This window comes from Danio rerio, chromosome 25, assembly GCF_052040795.2.
Source record: "Danio rerio strain M-AB ecotype USA chromosome 25, GRCz13ab, whole genome shotgun sequence".
Lineage (NCBI taxonomy): Eukaryota > Metazoa > Chordata > Actinopteri > Cypriniformes > Danionidae > Danio > Danio rerio.
In genome coordinates this window covers 8,911,224-8,923,413 of record NC_141045.1, presented here as the reverse complement: position 1 = coordinate 8,923,413, position 12,190 = coordinate 8,911,224, and the positions used below count along the sequence as shown (strand labels likewise).

The following is a 12,190-nucleotide window of genomic DNA, read 5'->3' as shown; positions in this document are numbered from 1 at the left end:
ATGGATGGACACACAGTTGGATGAATGGACAGATGGATGGATGGATGGATGGATGGGTGGATGAACAGGTAGGTGTGTGAATGGAAAAATGGATGGATGGATGGATGAATGGTTGTATGGACGAACGGAAGGACAGACGGTAGTAGGGACGGATAGACGGTAGGATGAAAGGGTAGACAGTTGGATGGATGGATGGATGAATGGATGGATGGAGGGAGGGAGGTTGGGATGGATTGACAATTGGATAAATGGACAGACGGTTGGATTGATGAATGGACAGACGGTTGGTTGGATGGATGGATGGATGGATGGATGGATGGATGGATGGATGGATGGATGGATGGATGAATAGATGGATGGATGGACAGACGGTTGGATGGATGGACAGACGTTAAATGGGTGGATGAACAGATGGTTGGATTGGTAGATGGACAGACTGTTGTATGGATGGATGGATGGATGGATGGATGGATGGATGGATGGATGGATGGATGGATGAATGGATAAATGGATGGACAGAGGGTTGGATAGACAGACGTTTGAATAGAAAGATGGTTGCATGGAAACATGGTTGGATGGATGGATGGACGGACAGACGGACGGACAGATGGATGGATGAGCAAGCGGGCGAGTGGATGAATGGAAAGGTAGATGAATAGATAGATAGTTAGATAGAATTTTGGATAGCTGGGTGGATGGATGGATGGATAGATGGATGGACAGTTGGATGGATGTATGGATGGATAAATGTATGGACAGATAGATGATAGATAGATAGATAGATAGATAGATAGATAGATAGATAGATAGATAGATAGATAGATAGATAGATAGATAGATAGATAGATAGATAGATAGATAGATAGATAGATAGATGGATGGATGGATGGATGGATGGATGGATGGATGGATGGATGGATGGATGGATGGATGGATGGATGGATGGATGGATGGATGGATGGATGGATGGATGTCACAATGTTCTCAGGTTGTACACTGCAAAAAAGGCTTTTCTTACTTAGATTATTTGTCATGTTTCTTGTCCAAATATCTAAAAATTCCTAAATCAAGAAACATTTTCTAGACAAGCAAAACATATTGTCTTGTTTTGAGAAATAATATGCCAAAATGAAGTGAGTTTTTCCTTAAAACAAGCAAAATAAAAAACAAGATTATTTTGCCTACCCCATTGGCAGATTATTTTGCTTGTTTTGAGGAAAAACTCACTTAATATTGGCATATTATTTCTCAAAACAAGACAATATGTTTTGCTTGTCTAGAAAATGCTTCTTGATATAAGAAATGTTTGATATTTAGACTAGAAACATGACAAATAATCTAAGCAAGAAATTTATTTTTTTGCAGTGTAAACTTTTCATTTCTTGTTATACTTTTTCAAATGTCCAAGGAAATTAAATACACCTGCATTAATATTCCTGGTTGTTGCTGCCATAATGTTCTTACACAGGACTAACTGAAAAGTTGAGCCAGTAAAAACAGTAAATGTTGATTCAGGAAGATGTAGGTAAATCATGCGGAGCTCCGCTACACCCAGTTTTAAAGCATTAGTATAATAAATGTGTTAGGCAGTGGATCTATAGACCCAGATGAGTTGCGGACAGTTCTGAAGTCCTGCCTGCGAGAGAGTGCGATCTCCCTCCCTGAGGAGAAGCTGGATGATCTGACTCTGGCGCTGTTCGAATCTGCGGATAAAGACAACAGCGGCTCCATCACATTTGAAGAGCTCAAGGCAGAGTTGGAGACCTTCCCTGAGGTCATGGAAAATCTCACTATCAGGTGGGACACATTATTGTTAGATTAATGGCATGATTGTGAGTTTAAAAGTTATTTGCCAATCAAATAAAGGAAACAAAGTGCTGGTGTTTGTGAATGAATCAATTACTCAGTGACTTTAATTAATGAATTGGCATTGTTGAACTAATCATTTAAATGATTCAAAAATCACTCAAAGCCTTTTAGATGTACATATGATTCATTGTATTATAACGAAGTATAAAATTGAATGAATCAATACTGTCATACACTGTTTGTTTTATGAATAAATCAACATTTTGAACTTATAACTTGAATGATTCAAAGACTCACTCAAAGCCTTTTAGATGTATATGATTAATTAATTCATTTAAGTGAATTAATCAGTCTCTCCATCGTACAGTTTCTTTTATGAATGAATCAGCATTTTGAACTAATCACTTGAATGATTCAAAGACTCACTCAAAGCCTTTTATATGCAACTATTCATTGTATTATAACAAATCATTTGAGTAAAAGAATCAATTACTCAGTCGTGCTCAGTTTACTTTATGAATGAATCAGCATTTTAAACTAATCATTATCACATGAATGATTCAAAGACTCACTCAATGCTTTTTAGATGTTTATGATTCATTGTATTATAACAAAGTATTTAAGGGAAATGAATCATCTACTCAGTCATACCCAGTTTCTTTAATGAACGAATCAGCATTTGTAAATTAATCATTTAAATGGTTCAAAGACTCACTCAGTGTTTTTTAGATTAACATATGATTCATTGTATTATAACAAAGCATTTAAGTGAATCAATTAATCTCTCAATCGTACTCTATTTTTTTAGAAATGAATCAGCATTTAGAACTAATCATTTAAATGATTCAAAGACTCACTCACTGCCATTTAGATAAACATATGATTCATTGTATTAAAATAAAGCATTAACGTGAATTATTCAATCTCAATCGCACCCAGTTACTTTTATGAATGATTCAGCATTTTTAATAAATCACTTGAATGATTCAAATAATCACTCAATGCCGTTTAGATGCATATATGATTCATTGTATTACAGCAAAGCATTTAAGCGAAAGAATCAATCACTCATACCCAGTTACTTTTATGACTGGTTCACAATTTTTAACGGATAACTTGAATGGTTCAAAGACTCACACAATGCCATTTAGATTAACATATGATTCATTGTATTATAACAAAGTGTTTGAGTAAATGAATCAATTATTCAGTCATGCTCAGTTTCTTTTATGAATGAATCAGCATTTGTGAATTAATCATTTAAACGGTTTAAAGACTCACTCAATGTTTTTTTAGATTAACTTATTATTCATTGTATTGTAAAAAGTATTTGAGTGAATAAGTCAATCTCTCAATCATACTCTATTTCCTTTTATAAATGAATCAACATTTTGAACCAATCACTTGAATGATTCAAAGACTCACTCAGTCCCTTTTAGATGCACCGATTCATTATATTGTAACAAATCATTTGAGTGATTGAATCAATTACTCAGTCATGCTCAGTTTACTTTATGAATGAATCAGCATTTTAAACTAATCACATGAATGATTCAAAGACTCATTGCCTTTTAGGTGTACATGATTGATTGTATTATAACAAAGTATATGAGTGAATGAATCAATTACTCAGTCATACCCAGTTTCTTTTATAAATGAATCAGCATTTTGATCTAATCTCCTGAATGATTCAAAGACTCATTTAATGTCATTTAAATTAACAAATGATTCTTTGTATTATAATAAAGCATTAAAGTGAATTAATCAATCTCAATCATACCCAGTTACTTTTATGAATGAATCAGCATTTTTAACGAATTACTTGAATGATTCAAAGACTCACTCAATGCCTTTTAGATGCATATATGATTCATTGTATTATAACAAAGCATTTTAGTAAATGAATCATTCACGTATGAATGAATCAGCATTTTTGAAATAATCATTTAAATGGCTCAAGGGCTTACATGATCCTTCACTTAAATTAATGTGTCTCAAATCTCAAATCTTGCTTCTGCTTTGCGCATGTTTTCACCCAGTGCCGCCAACTGGCTGAAACCTCCAGATCTGGAGCAGAACAAGCGCAAAACCCCCCGCTATCTGACACGCGCATACTGGCACAACAACAGCCGCAAACTCTTCTTCCTTTGCCTGTACGGCCTCCTGAACACCTTCCTCTTCATCATGGCCATGCTGAAACATGCAGACGGAGGTCTCTGGATCATGCTGGCCAGAGGCTGCGGCCAGTGCCTCAACCTCAACTGCACTTTTGTAATGGTGAGTTGCACTCAAAGATTCACCTGTTATGTGGTTTTTGTGATAATAGACGGTTTTGTGCGGTTCTGAACTGTAGGTGCTGATGTTGAGGCGTTGTCTGACGTGGCTGAGGGCCACTTGGGTGGTCAGGGTCTTGCCTTTGGACCAGAATATTCTGCTGCATCAGATCGTGGGTTACGCCATCTTGATCTTCAGCGTTGGGCATACGGGTGCTCACATCATGAACTTTGGTAATCTTTATTAAAACTTGGTCATAATGGTTGAATGAATTGATAATGGGATTTTTTTGCCAGTGCAATCAACATTGGTTTACTGAACCCACGCTAATTCTGAAAACCTACAGCTATATAGATTTCTGGAGAGCGCCAAATACATCCCAGGACGCAAGTGCAATTTGCGCCTGCTGTTCTCACGTAAATCCACCAGAGGCCGCTGTCGACTGACTGACTTAATGACTGATTGACTGACGGATTGACTGACCTACCCTCCTCCTTCCCAATCCCAACCAATAGTGTTTTCAAAAGCACAGATTGACCCACCCACCTACTTTCCTAAACCCAACTGACTGTTTTAAAAAGCCAGAAAAGAAAAGCCCTCGTCTGATTTTTACCATGTTTTCAGATTTTACCACATTCTCACCCTGTTATTTATGTTTATTTTATTTTTTGGATTTTGACTCAAACCCTGTCGTTGTGGTCAACTACTCTCTGCGTCTCAAGTGCGCCAACGTACATAGCAATCTACTAGACCAGGGAGTCCAAACCAGTGTCCTGGAGAGTTTAGCTCCAATCCTGATCAAACACATTTGAACCAGCTACTAAAGTTCTAATGCCGTGGCCACACTAGAGTTTGAGCATGAGAAATTCTGTAGTACTTTGTGCAAAAAGAGACGAGATTAAACAAAATGATCAGACATTTAAAAAAGCGAGGGATTGATCCATATCTTAATTTCTGTACAGAGAGATCATGCTTTGATCTTCGATTAGTCTTATACAGCCACGTGATGCGAGTTCACCAAGCTTGAACTTTCCAACGCAGTAAACTGCGAAACTTGTTGCACGAGCTTGCATTTCCGGTGTCGCATTCACATGCGTACGAATGGAAGTCTATGGGGAGAAAAGTGCAGTGTGACCATGGCTTTACTAGATATACTAGAAACCTCCTGGCATGTGCGTTATAGGAAGTTTGACCTAAACTCAAAAGACATCAGCCCTCCAGGACCGTGTTTGGACACCCCTGTACTAGACAAACAGCAGGAAAGCCATTCACATAAAGGCTAACAGATGGTAAGCGCGAAAAGGAATGGCGTCATAGCGTTCAGTTTAAAGACGGAATGTAGCCATGCGTACTTTGCAATCTCCAGAAATGTATATAGGGTTACGCTTTCAGAATGAGCCTGTGTTGGGTTTACTTGTACTAAACATTGGTAACTTGGAATGAAATGTAAAAACAAGTTGAGGGCGAAACAATATTGGGCTCTGTTGACCATTATATGCAGTTGAAGACAAAATAATTATTCCTCTTGTGAATTTTCATTCTTTTCCAAATATATTCCAATGCTGTTTATTTCAGTCAATTTTTTTTTCTACAAAATTTTAAACTCAGGGCTTAATTTGTGCCGGAACAGGCTGGATCCGGCACCTCTGAAATGTGATCCAGCACCTCATTTTACCTATTCCCCTCCTCACCCGCTCTCTTTCTCCATCCGCCGTTCACTTTCACTTTGTTCCACTTCTCCACAACCCTCCTCACTTTCGTCCACGACAACCAGCCCCCGCCCTGGCTATTAACTTAGGTCCGCGACACTCCTCTGCTATCCAATGCCCTGCGACACCTCTACATCCTCGGTTAGCATGCCGTATCCGTTACCCCGATCTATTCCAGGACCTCGAGATTCACAAATTAAGCACTGAAATAACTAATTTCTTTTTTTTTTGCCATGATGTTTCACTCATTATTTTTGCAGTATATTAGTATTCAGATTAAAGATTTAACTTGGTTAATTAGGTTAAATAGGCAAGTCACTGGTTTGTTTTGTAGGCACTCAAAATAATTTCTTAATTGGGTGAATAATATAGATTTTTTTTTTAAATGTGAAAACTGCTTCAGTCCAGCCAAACCAAAAGAAATAAGACTTTCTCCAGATGAAAAAGTATAATAGGAAATAACGTTGAGGAATTTTCTTGCTTTGCAAACACATTTTCCGAGAAAAAAACTGTAGATAATATACACAATTGAGATACCAAAAACACACACTTTGGCAATTTGTAACAAATGTAGACAATTCAGGGATATTTGGAAAATATGTAAGATCAAAATAATATTGGATTTCCATTTTATGAACATGAAATGTACAAAGTTACCCTAAACTTCTAAAATCTGTAATAAAAGGAAATAAGTAAAATAAATGTAAAAATAAATAAACTTTTTAAGGTTTAATTTGGATCCAAAAAATACTCCACTTCATTGGTGTTTGTTTTATGCGTGACTTTATGCATTTATCATAAAAATAATCTAAGTCAAACTTTTTTAAGCAACGCACCAACACAAAACTGTGTTTCATGAAAATTCTAGTCTTGCATTAATCCCCAGTAACACTCCAGGTTCTATAAATGGTTACAAATCAGTCATCATTTGCTTATATACCCTCATGTAACAGATAATATTTGATAATAGCAGTACTGGGGGTCTTCATTGGATCATATTTTATGAACAACAAAAAAAGCAAATGATGACAGATTCATTTTTGGATGTAGTCTCCCTTTAAATTGACCATATCAAGTATTTGAGCTCTCAACAAAACAGATTAATGCTCACGTTCTGTGTGTTTTTAGCCCGTTTGTCTCAGAATGACGGTGCGTACCAGCTGTGGGAGTATCTGTTCACCATTCGTCCTGGCATCGGCTGGGTCAACGGCACAGCCTCCATTACTGGCGTAGTAATACAGATTCTCATTGGCCTGATGGTGGTCTGTTCCAGCACATTTGTCAGACGCAGTGGACATTTCGAGGTGATGGCTTCAGTGTACTTCTGGGAAATGGAGTGATTGTTGTAGTTTTTGTTAATATATTGATTTTTTTTTTTGTCTACATTTAAATTTTATGTACAATTTTATATTTACTTGGTTTTTATAACAATTTTTTTCTAAACGATTTTTCTATATACTTTAACTAAATATTTAGTTTAATATTTTGTATTTTTAGTTATATATATATATATATATATATATATATATATATATAATTGTTATTTTTATTTATTACTTATTTTTTAAGCTTATTTCATGGAACAAAACCCTATTTTGTAAACAAAAAAAAAGATAAGTTGAAATAAAATGATCATTAATAAAATTATTTAATAATAGAGATAATAATAACAGCTAATTTCAACTAGATGCCAAAAAAATTTTTTTCCATTTTTATTTAGTCTAGCTGGGATGACATGGTTGCTTAAGGGTTAGCACTCTCGCCTCATAGCAAGAAGGTTGCTGGTGTGAGTCCCGGCAGGGTCAGTTGGCATTTCTGTGTGGAGTTTGCATGTTCGTGTCCCCGTGTTTGTGTGGGTTTTCTCCAGGTGCTCCTGTTTCCCCCACAGTCCAAAGACATGAGCTTTGGGTGAATTGAATGGTCTAACCTGGCCGTAGTGTATGTGTGTGAATAAATGTGTATGGATATTTCCCAGTACTGGGTTGCAGCTGGAAGGGCATCCACTGTAAAACATATGCCGTATAAGTTGGCGGTTCATTCCGCTGTGGCGATCCCTCATGAATAAAGAAACTAAGCCGAAAGAAAACGAATAAAGGAAATTAGCCTAGCTTGATAATGTGCTGAAATAATATTTAAATAATACACAACTCATCACAACTATATCGACATATATAAAAAATATAATTAATAAAAACATTTAAAACTTAAAACACGAAGCAAAACCAAAAATGAAAGAAATTAAATATAATAGAAAACAAAGAGAACTATAGAGCATATCTAAAAAATATAAGAGAACAATTAAAAACAACAAAATGACCAAACAAAAAAAAAACTGTAACAAAAATTCAAATTTAAGATAAATACATAATAAATAAATAAATAAAAATAAATTCAAGGTATTAAACCAAGTCCAGATTTATTCTTAAAGCACATTAAAACAATACGATTGTTCACCAAAGTGCTTCACAAAATGGTTAAAATACACAAAATATTTGAAGAAACATATTATTTTATCCAATAAGTTAAAATAATAGTACATTTTTAAAAAGATGCAAAAAAAGCCTAAATATTTACAAGTAAGCCAAAGAATATATATGAAGTAAACTACTCTATCTCAAGGATATAAACCTGGAAAATACTGTTTGAAGATTAATTCAAAACGGTTTTCTGTGCAGGTCTTCTACTGGTCTCATCTGTCCTACATCTGGGTTTGGGCTCTGCTGGTTGTCCACTGTGCAAACTTTTGGAAATGGTTTGTGGTTCCAGGAGTGGCTTTCCTCATTGAGAAGCTTGTTGGAATAGCAGTGTCCCGTATGGGTGGCCTGTACATAGTTGAAGTCAACTTATTGCCCTCAAAGGTATACCGTTCCAGCCAATGTACATATTTTCGGTGTATTTTGTTTGCTGGAACATTCATGAGCTTCACCTTGACTGGCTTTCACGTGTGTTTTAAAGGTGACGCATTTGGTAATCAAGAGGCCTCCGTTCTTTCAGTTCAAACCTGGGGACTATGTGTATATAAACATCCCCACTATCGCCAAATATGAATGGCATCCGTTTACCATCAGCAGCGCGCCTGAGCAGCAAGGTAAAGCACACTAAAAGTTGACTAAAATTGTAAGCAACTTGTTGCAGAGCTTTTTTAGTTGACTCAACTTAAAGGAGACCTATTATGCCCCATTTTAGTTTAAAGTTTAAAACAAGTCTGTGATGTCCCTAAAATGTGTATGTAAATTTCCAGCTCAAAATACCCCACGAATAATGTTGCATAACTTTGAAATTGACCCCTTTTAGACATTGATCCTAATTGTGCTGTTTTGGTGACTGTCGCTTTAAATTTAAACTAGATTGTGTTCTTTCAAAAGTGGGCGGGGCTACAAATGCCTGTGTGTCAGCATAACGGCAGATTCAAAAATAAGACTAACATTCTATGCTAATGAGGGAGAGATGGTAACTAATGGGCGTGGCTTTTCCTCTGATGACAAAGCGAGAATGTCAATCTAAGTGTTTCTGCAGACTGTTTTTTTTATCAAGTGTCATTATAAAAAATAGAGTTAATTCATTTTTACCATTAGAAGGTGGTTAAATTCACAGACTGCTGCTACGTAATTGTGTTTAACCCCCTTTTAAAAGTAATAATTGCATAATAGGTCCCCTTTAAACCATGTTAAGTGCAGTACTTGAGTAAACGTTGAGTCAACTAAAAGAGAAGCTGTGCAGAATATTGCCTCACAATTTTATGTTGTCAACTTTTTTATACTGCTAATGGAAATAAATATGAAGTTATATTGGCCTTGGTAACACTATTTTAATATGTTGCCTTGTTTTTGTTTGAGTATGGAGCAATATAAAGACACACTGCAAAAAATATTTACTTTTAACAACTTTGTTAATTCTTCAACTTTTAAGATTTTTACTTTTAACTTTGTTACTTTGCAAATTCTGACTTTTTTTTTTTACCCGAAATGACAGAGACTTCTCCTAAAAGATTATAAGACAAAAGGCATCATTGTGGCAAAAAAATATTTCTCAGCTTATATTGACATTAGAACAAAAACTTTAGAATAAAACAATATGAATTATTTTGATCTCGACTGTACATTTACACACAAAAACAAATGTTTAAAACTATACAGTTTGTTAATAATGGATAAGAGACTTTTTTAACTAGTCTGTCTTTTTACTTAAAGCACTTTTTTTTTTCAGACAAAACAAAAAAATCTACACAAAGCTAAATATTTACAACAAAGCAAAACGTTTTTTAGACAGTCTAAAGGTAAAAGTACACAAATAAGCAGTAAAATATCAGATCTGTCTTGAAAAAACTAACTATAAATGCAAATGTTTCAATATTTGTGCATGATAAAAGTTAGTTTTAAGACTTGATTTAAAAGATTCTACTTTGACTTGACAAAATATTTTTGCTAACAAAAAAGACAATCTTAAACAAGTTTAGAGAATCTATTTTTCTTTCCAAAACACATTTTATAACAACAACAACAACATGAAAAGATGCAGAAAAGCAAATATTTAATGTTTTTAATGACTGTGAGACTTGTTTTTTCACTTGTCTAACAAAATATTATACAAAACAAAAATGTAGGCAGAAGCAAATGTTTCAAATGTTTTTTTTTTTCAAACTAATTAGTATTTTACTGAGGAAAACATGACTGACAACAAATGTTAAACAAAATAAGATTGGTTCGTTAAACATAACACTGTCCAAATCTAAAATCTGTTATCTGACTTAATTGTACGTTTTTTAACAAAATTGGTATTTTTTTCTTACAAAATAAAACAAATAAATGCACAAAACAGACAATAAGCAATTTCATTTTGCATTACTTTACATTACAAAACATTGAAAAAAAAACAGCATTTTAAACAAACAAACTGAATGTCTTTCCCTTAAACAAACAGAAACGTTGTGGCTGCACATTCGTTCAATGGGTCAGTGGACAAACCGCCTGTACGAGTATTTCAGACAACCGGACACTCAGACCAACAAGAGGCTAACAGCCAGCCTGAGGAGCAGACGGCACCAAAGCAGAGCGCAGGTCCTGGCTTTCCTCCAGCATCCACATCAAACTAAACACACAGTCAGCCAGGTTCGGTTCTGCCGGGGTTTATTGATGCGCTTCATTATAAGTGGGCTCGTTTTGTAATCGCATCATTGACATTGCAGAGACTTATTGATTCCTTTAATTCTCTCTATGGGCTTCTCTCCAGTGTTTTTTTGGAACGAATGTTGAATGTTTTCTGTTTTTAATTTCCCAAGAAGTATTTCCCAAGGAATGTATTAAATAGACATTAGGGCAACACAGTGGCTCAGTGGTTAGCACTGTCGCCTCACAGCAAGAAGGTCACTGGTTCGAATCCCGGCTGGGTCAGTTGGCATTTTTGTGTGGAGTTTGCATGTTCTCCCTGTGTTGGTGTGGGTTTCCTCCGGGTGCTCCGGTTTCCCCCACAGTCCAAAGACATGTGCTATAGGTGAATAAGCTAAATTGTCCGTATGCGTGTGTATGGATGTTTGCCACTAATGGGTTGCAGCTGGAATGGCATCCGCTGTGTAAAACATATGCTGGCTAAGTTGGCGGTTCAATCCGCTGTGGCGATCCCTGATGGATAAAGGGACTAAGCCGAAGAAAATGAATGAATCAAAAAATAAACATTAACTTACAAGCTCATCTTAGTTAATGTTACTACAAATAAAAAAATAAATATTAAATTAATTTAAAATGCAAAAAAACTCAATTAATAATTTTTTTTAATTATAATAATTTATAAAAAAAATATTGATATAATAAACTAAATAAATAAAAATAATAATTGTTGTTATTATTATGTATTAATAACTGTGTTATTTTATTGTGATTGAGTAACCATGGGTTTAATATGTATAATTTAAATAAATGTAAAATCTGAAATTATTTTGGCATTAAATATGACGTTTATATTAACATTCGTTTCATTTTTAAATAACAAAAGCACTTTTACTTTTATGATTTTAGTTAGCTATTTTTTAACCAATCTTTAAATAAATGTGAACCAAAATGTTACATTTACATTTCTCCATGCAGGAAGAAATGTTCCGGTCTGCAAGCTGCCGTGGATCTGTGGCATCTAATAAAGATGATGCTGTTGAACTGACCATGTACCGCACAAACGGGACCCGAAGAAACTCCCAGAACCCCGTCTGTGACCCAGCAGCCCAGGCCGAACTGGGAGATGCATCTCTGGCCACCAGAGAAGTCAGTTTTCTGTCTGAACATAGTAATGTGTAGATCCTGTATACACGCATAATACACAATAAGCAGAATCATTTTCTTTGTCTTCCAGCTGACGGCAAAATTAAGCGAAAACCACAGATATTGTAACATTAAGGTAGGTAATATGTT

General features: G+C 35.3%; 1 protein-coding gene across 3 annotated transcripts in view; it reads left to right on the top strand.

Moving 5' to 3' along the window:
* nox5 (NADPH oxidase, EF-hand calcium binding domain 5) overlaps positions 1 to 12,190 on the top strand; it is a 175,010-nt gene that overhangs the window by 157,485 nt on the left and 5,335 nt on the right. For all 3 annotated transcript variants that reach the window (XM_087311787.1, XM_087311788.1, XM_087311786.1), the window contains 9 exons: positions 1,587 to 1,797; positions 3,849 to 4,086; positions 4,163 to 4,316; positions 6,921 to 7,096; positions 8,468 to 8,650; positions 8,748 to 8,880; positions 10,713 to 10,849; positions 11,873 to 12,043; positions 12,132 to 12,176. In XM_087311787.1, the coding sequence (XP_087167913.1) occupies positions 1,587 to 1,797; positions 3,849 to 4,086; positions 4,163 to 4,316; positions 6,921 to 7,096; positions 8,468 to 8,650; positions 8,748 to 8,880; positions 10,713 to 10,849; positions 11,873 to 12,043; positions 12,132 to 12,176 (1,448 nt within the window). The remainder of the gene's footprint in view (positions 1 to 1,586; positions 1,798 to 3,848; positions 4,087 to 4,162; positions 4,317 to 6,920; positions 7,097 to 8,467; positions 8,651 to 8,747; positions 8,881 to 10,712; positions 10,850 to 11,872; positions 12,044 to 12,131; positions 12,177 to 12,190) is intronic.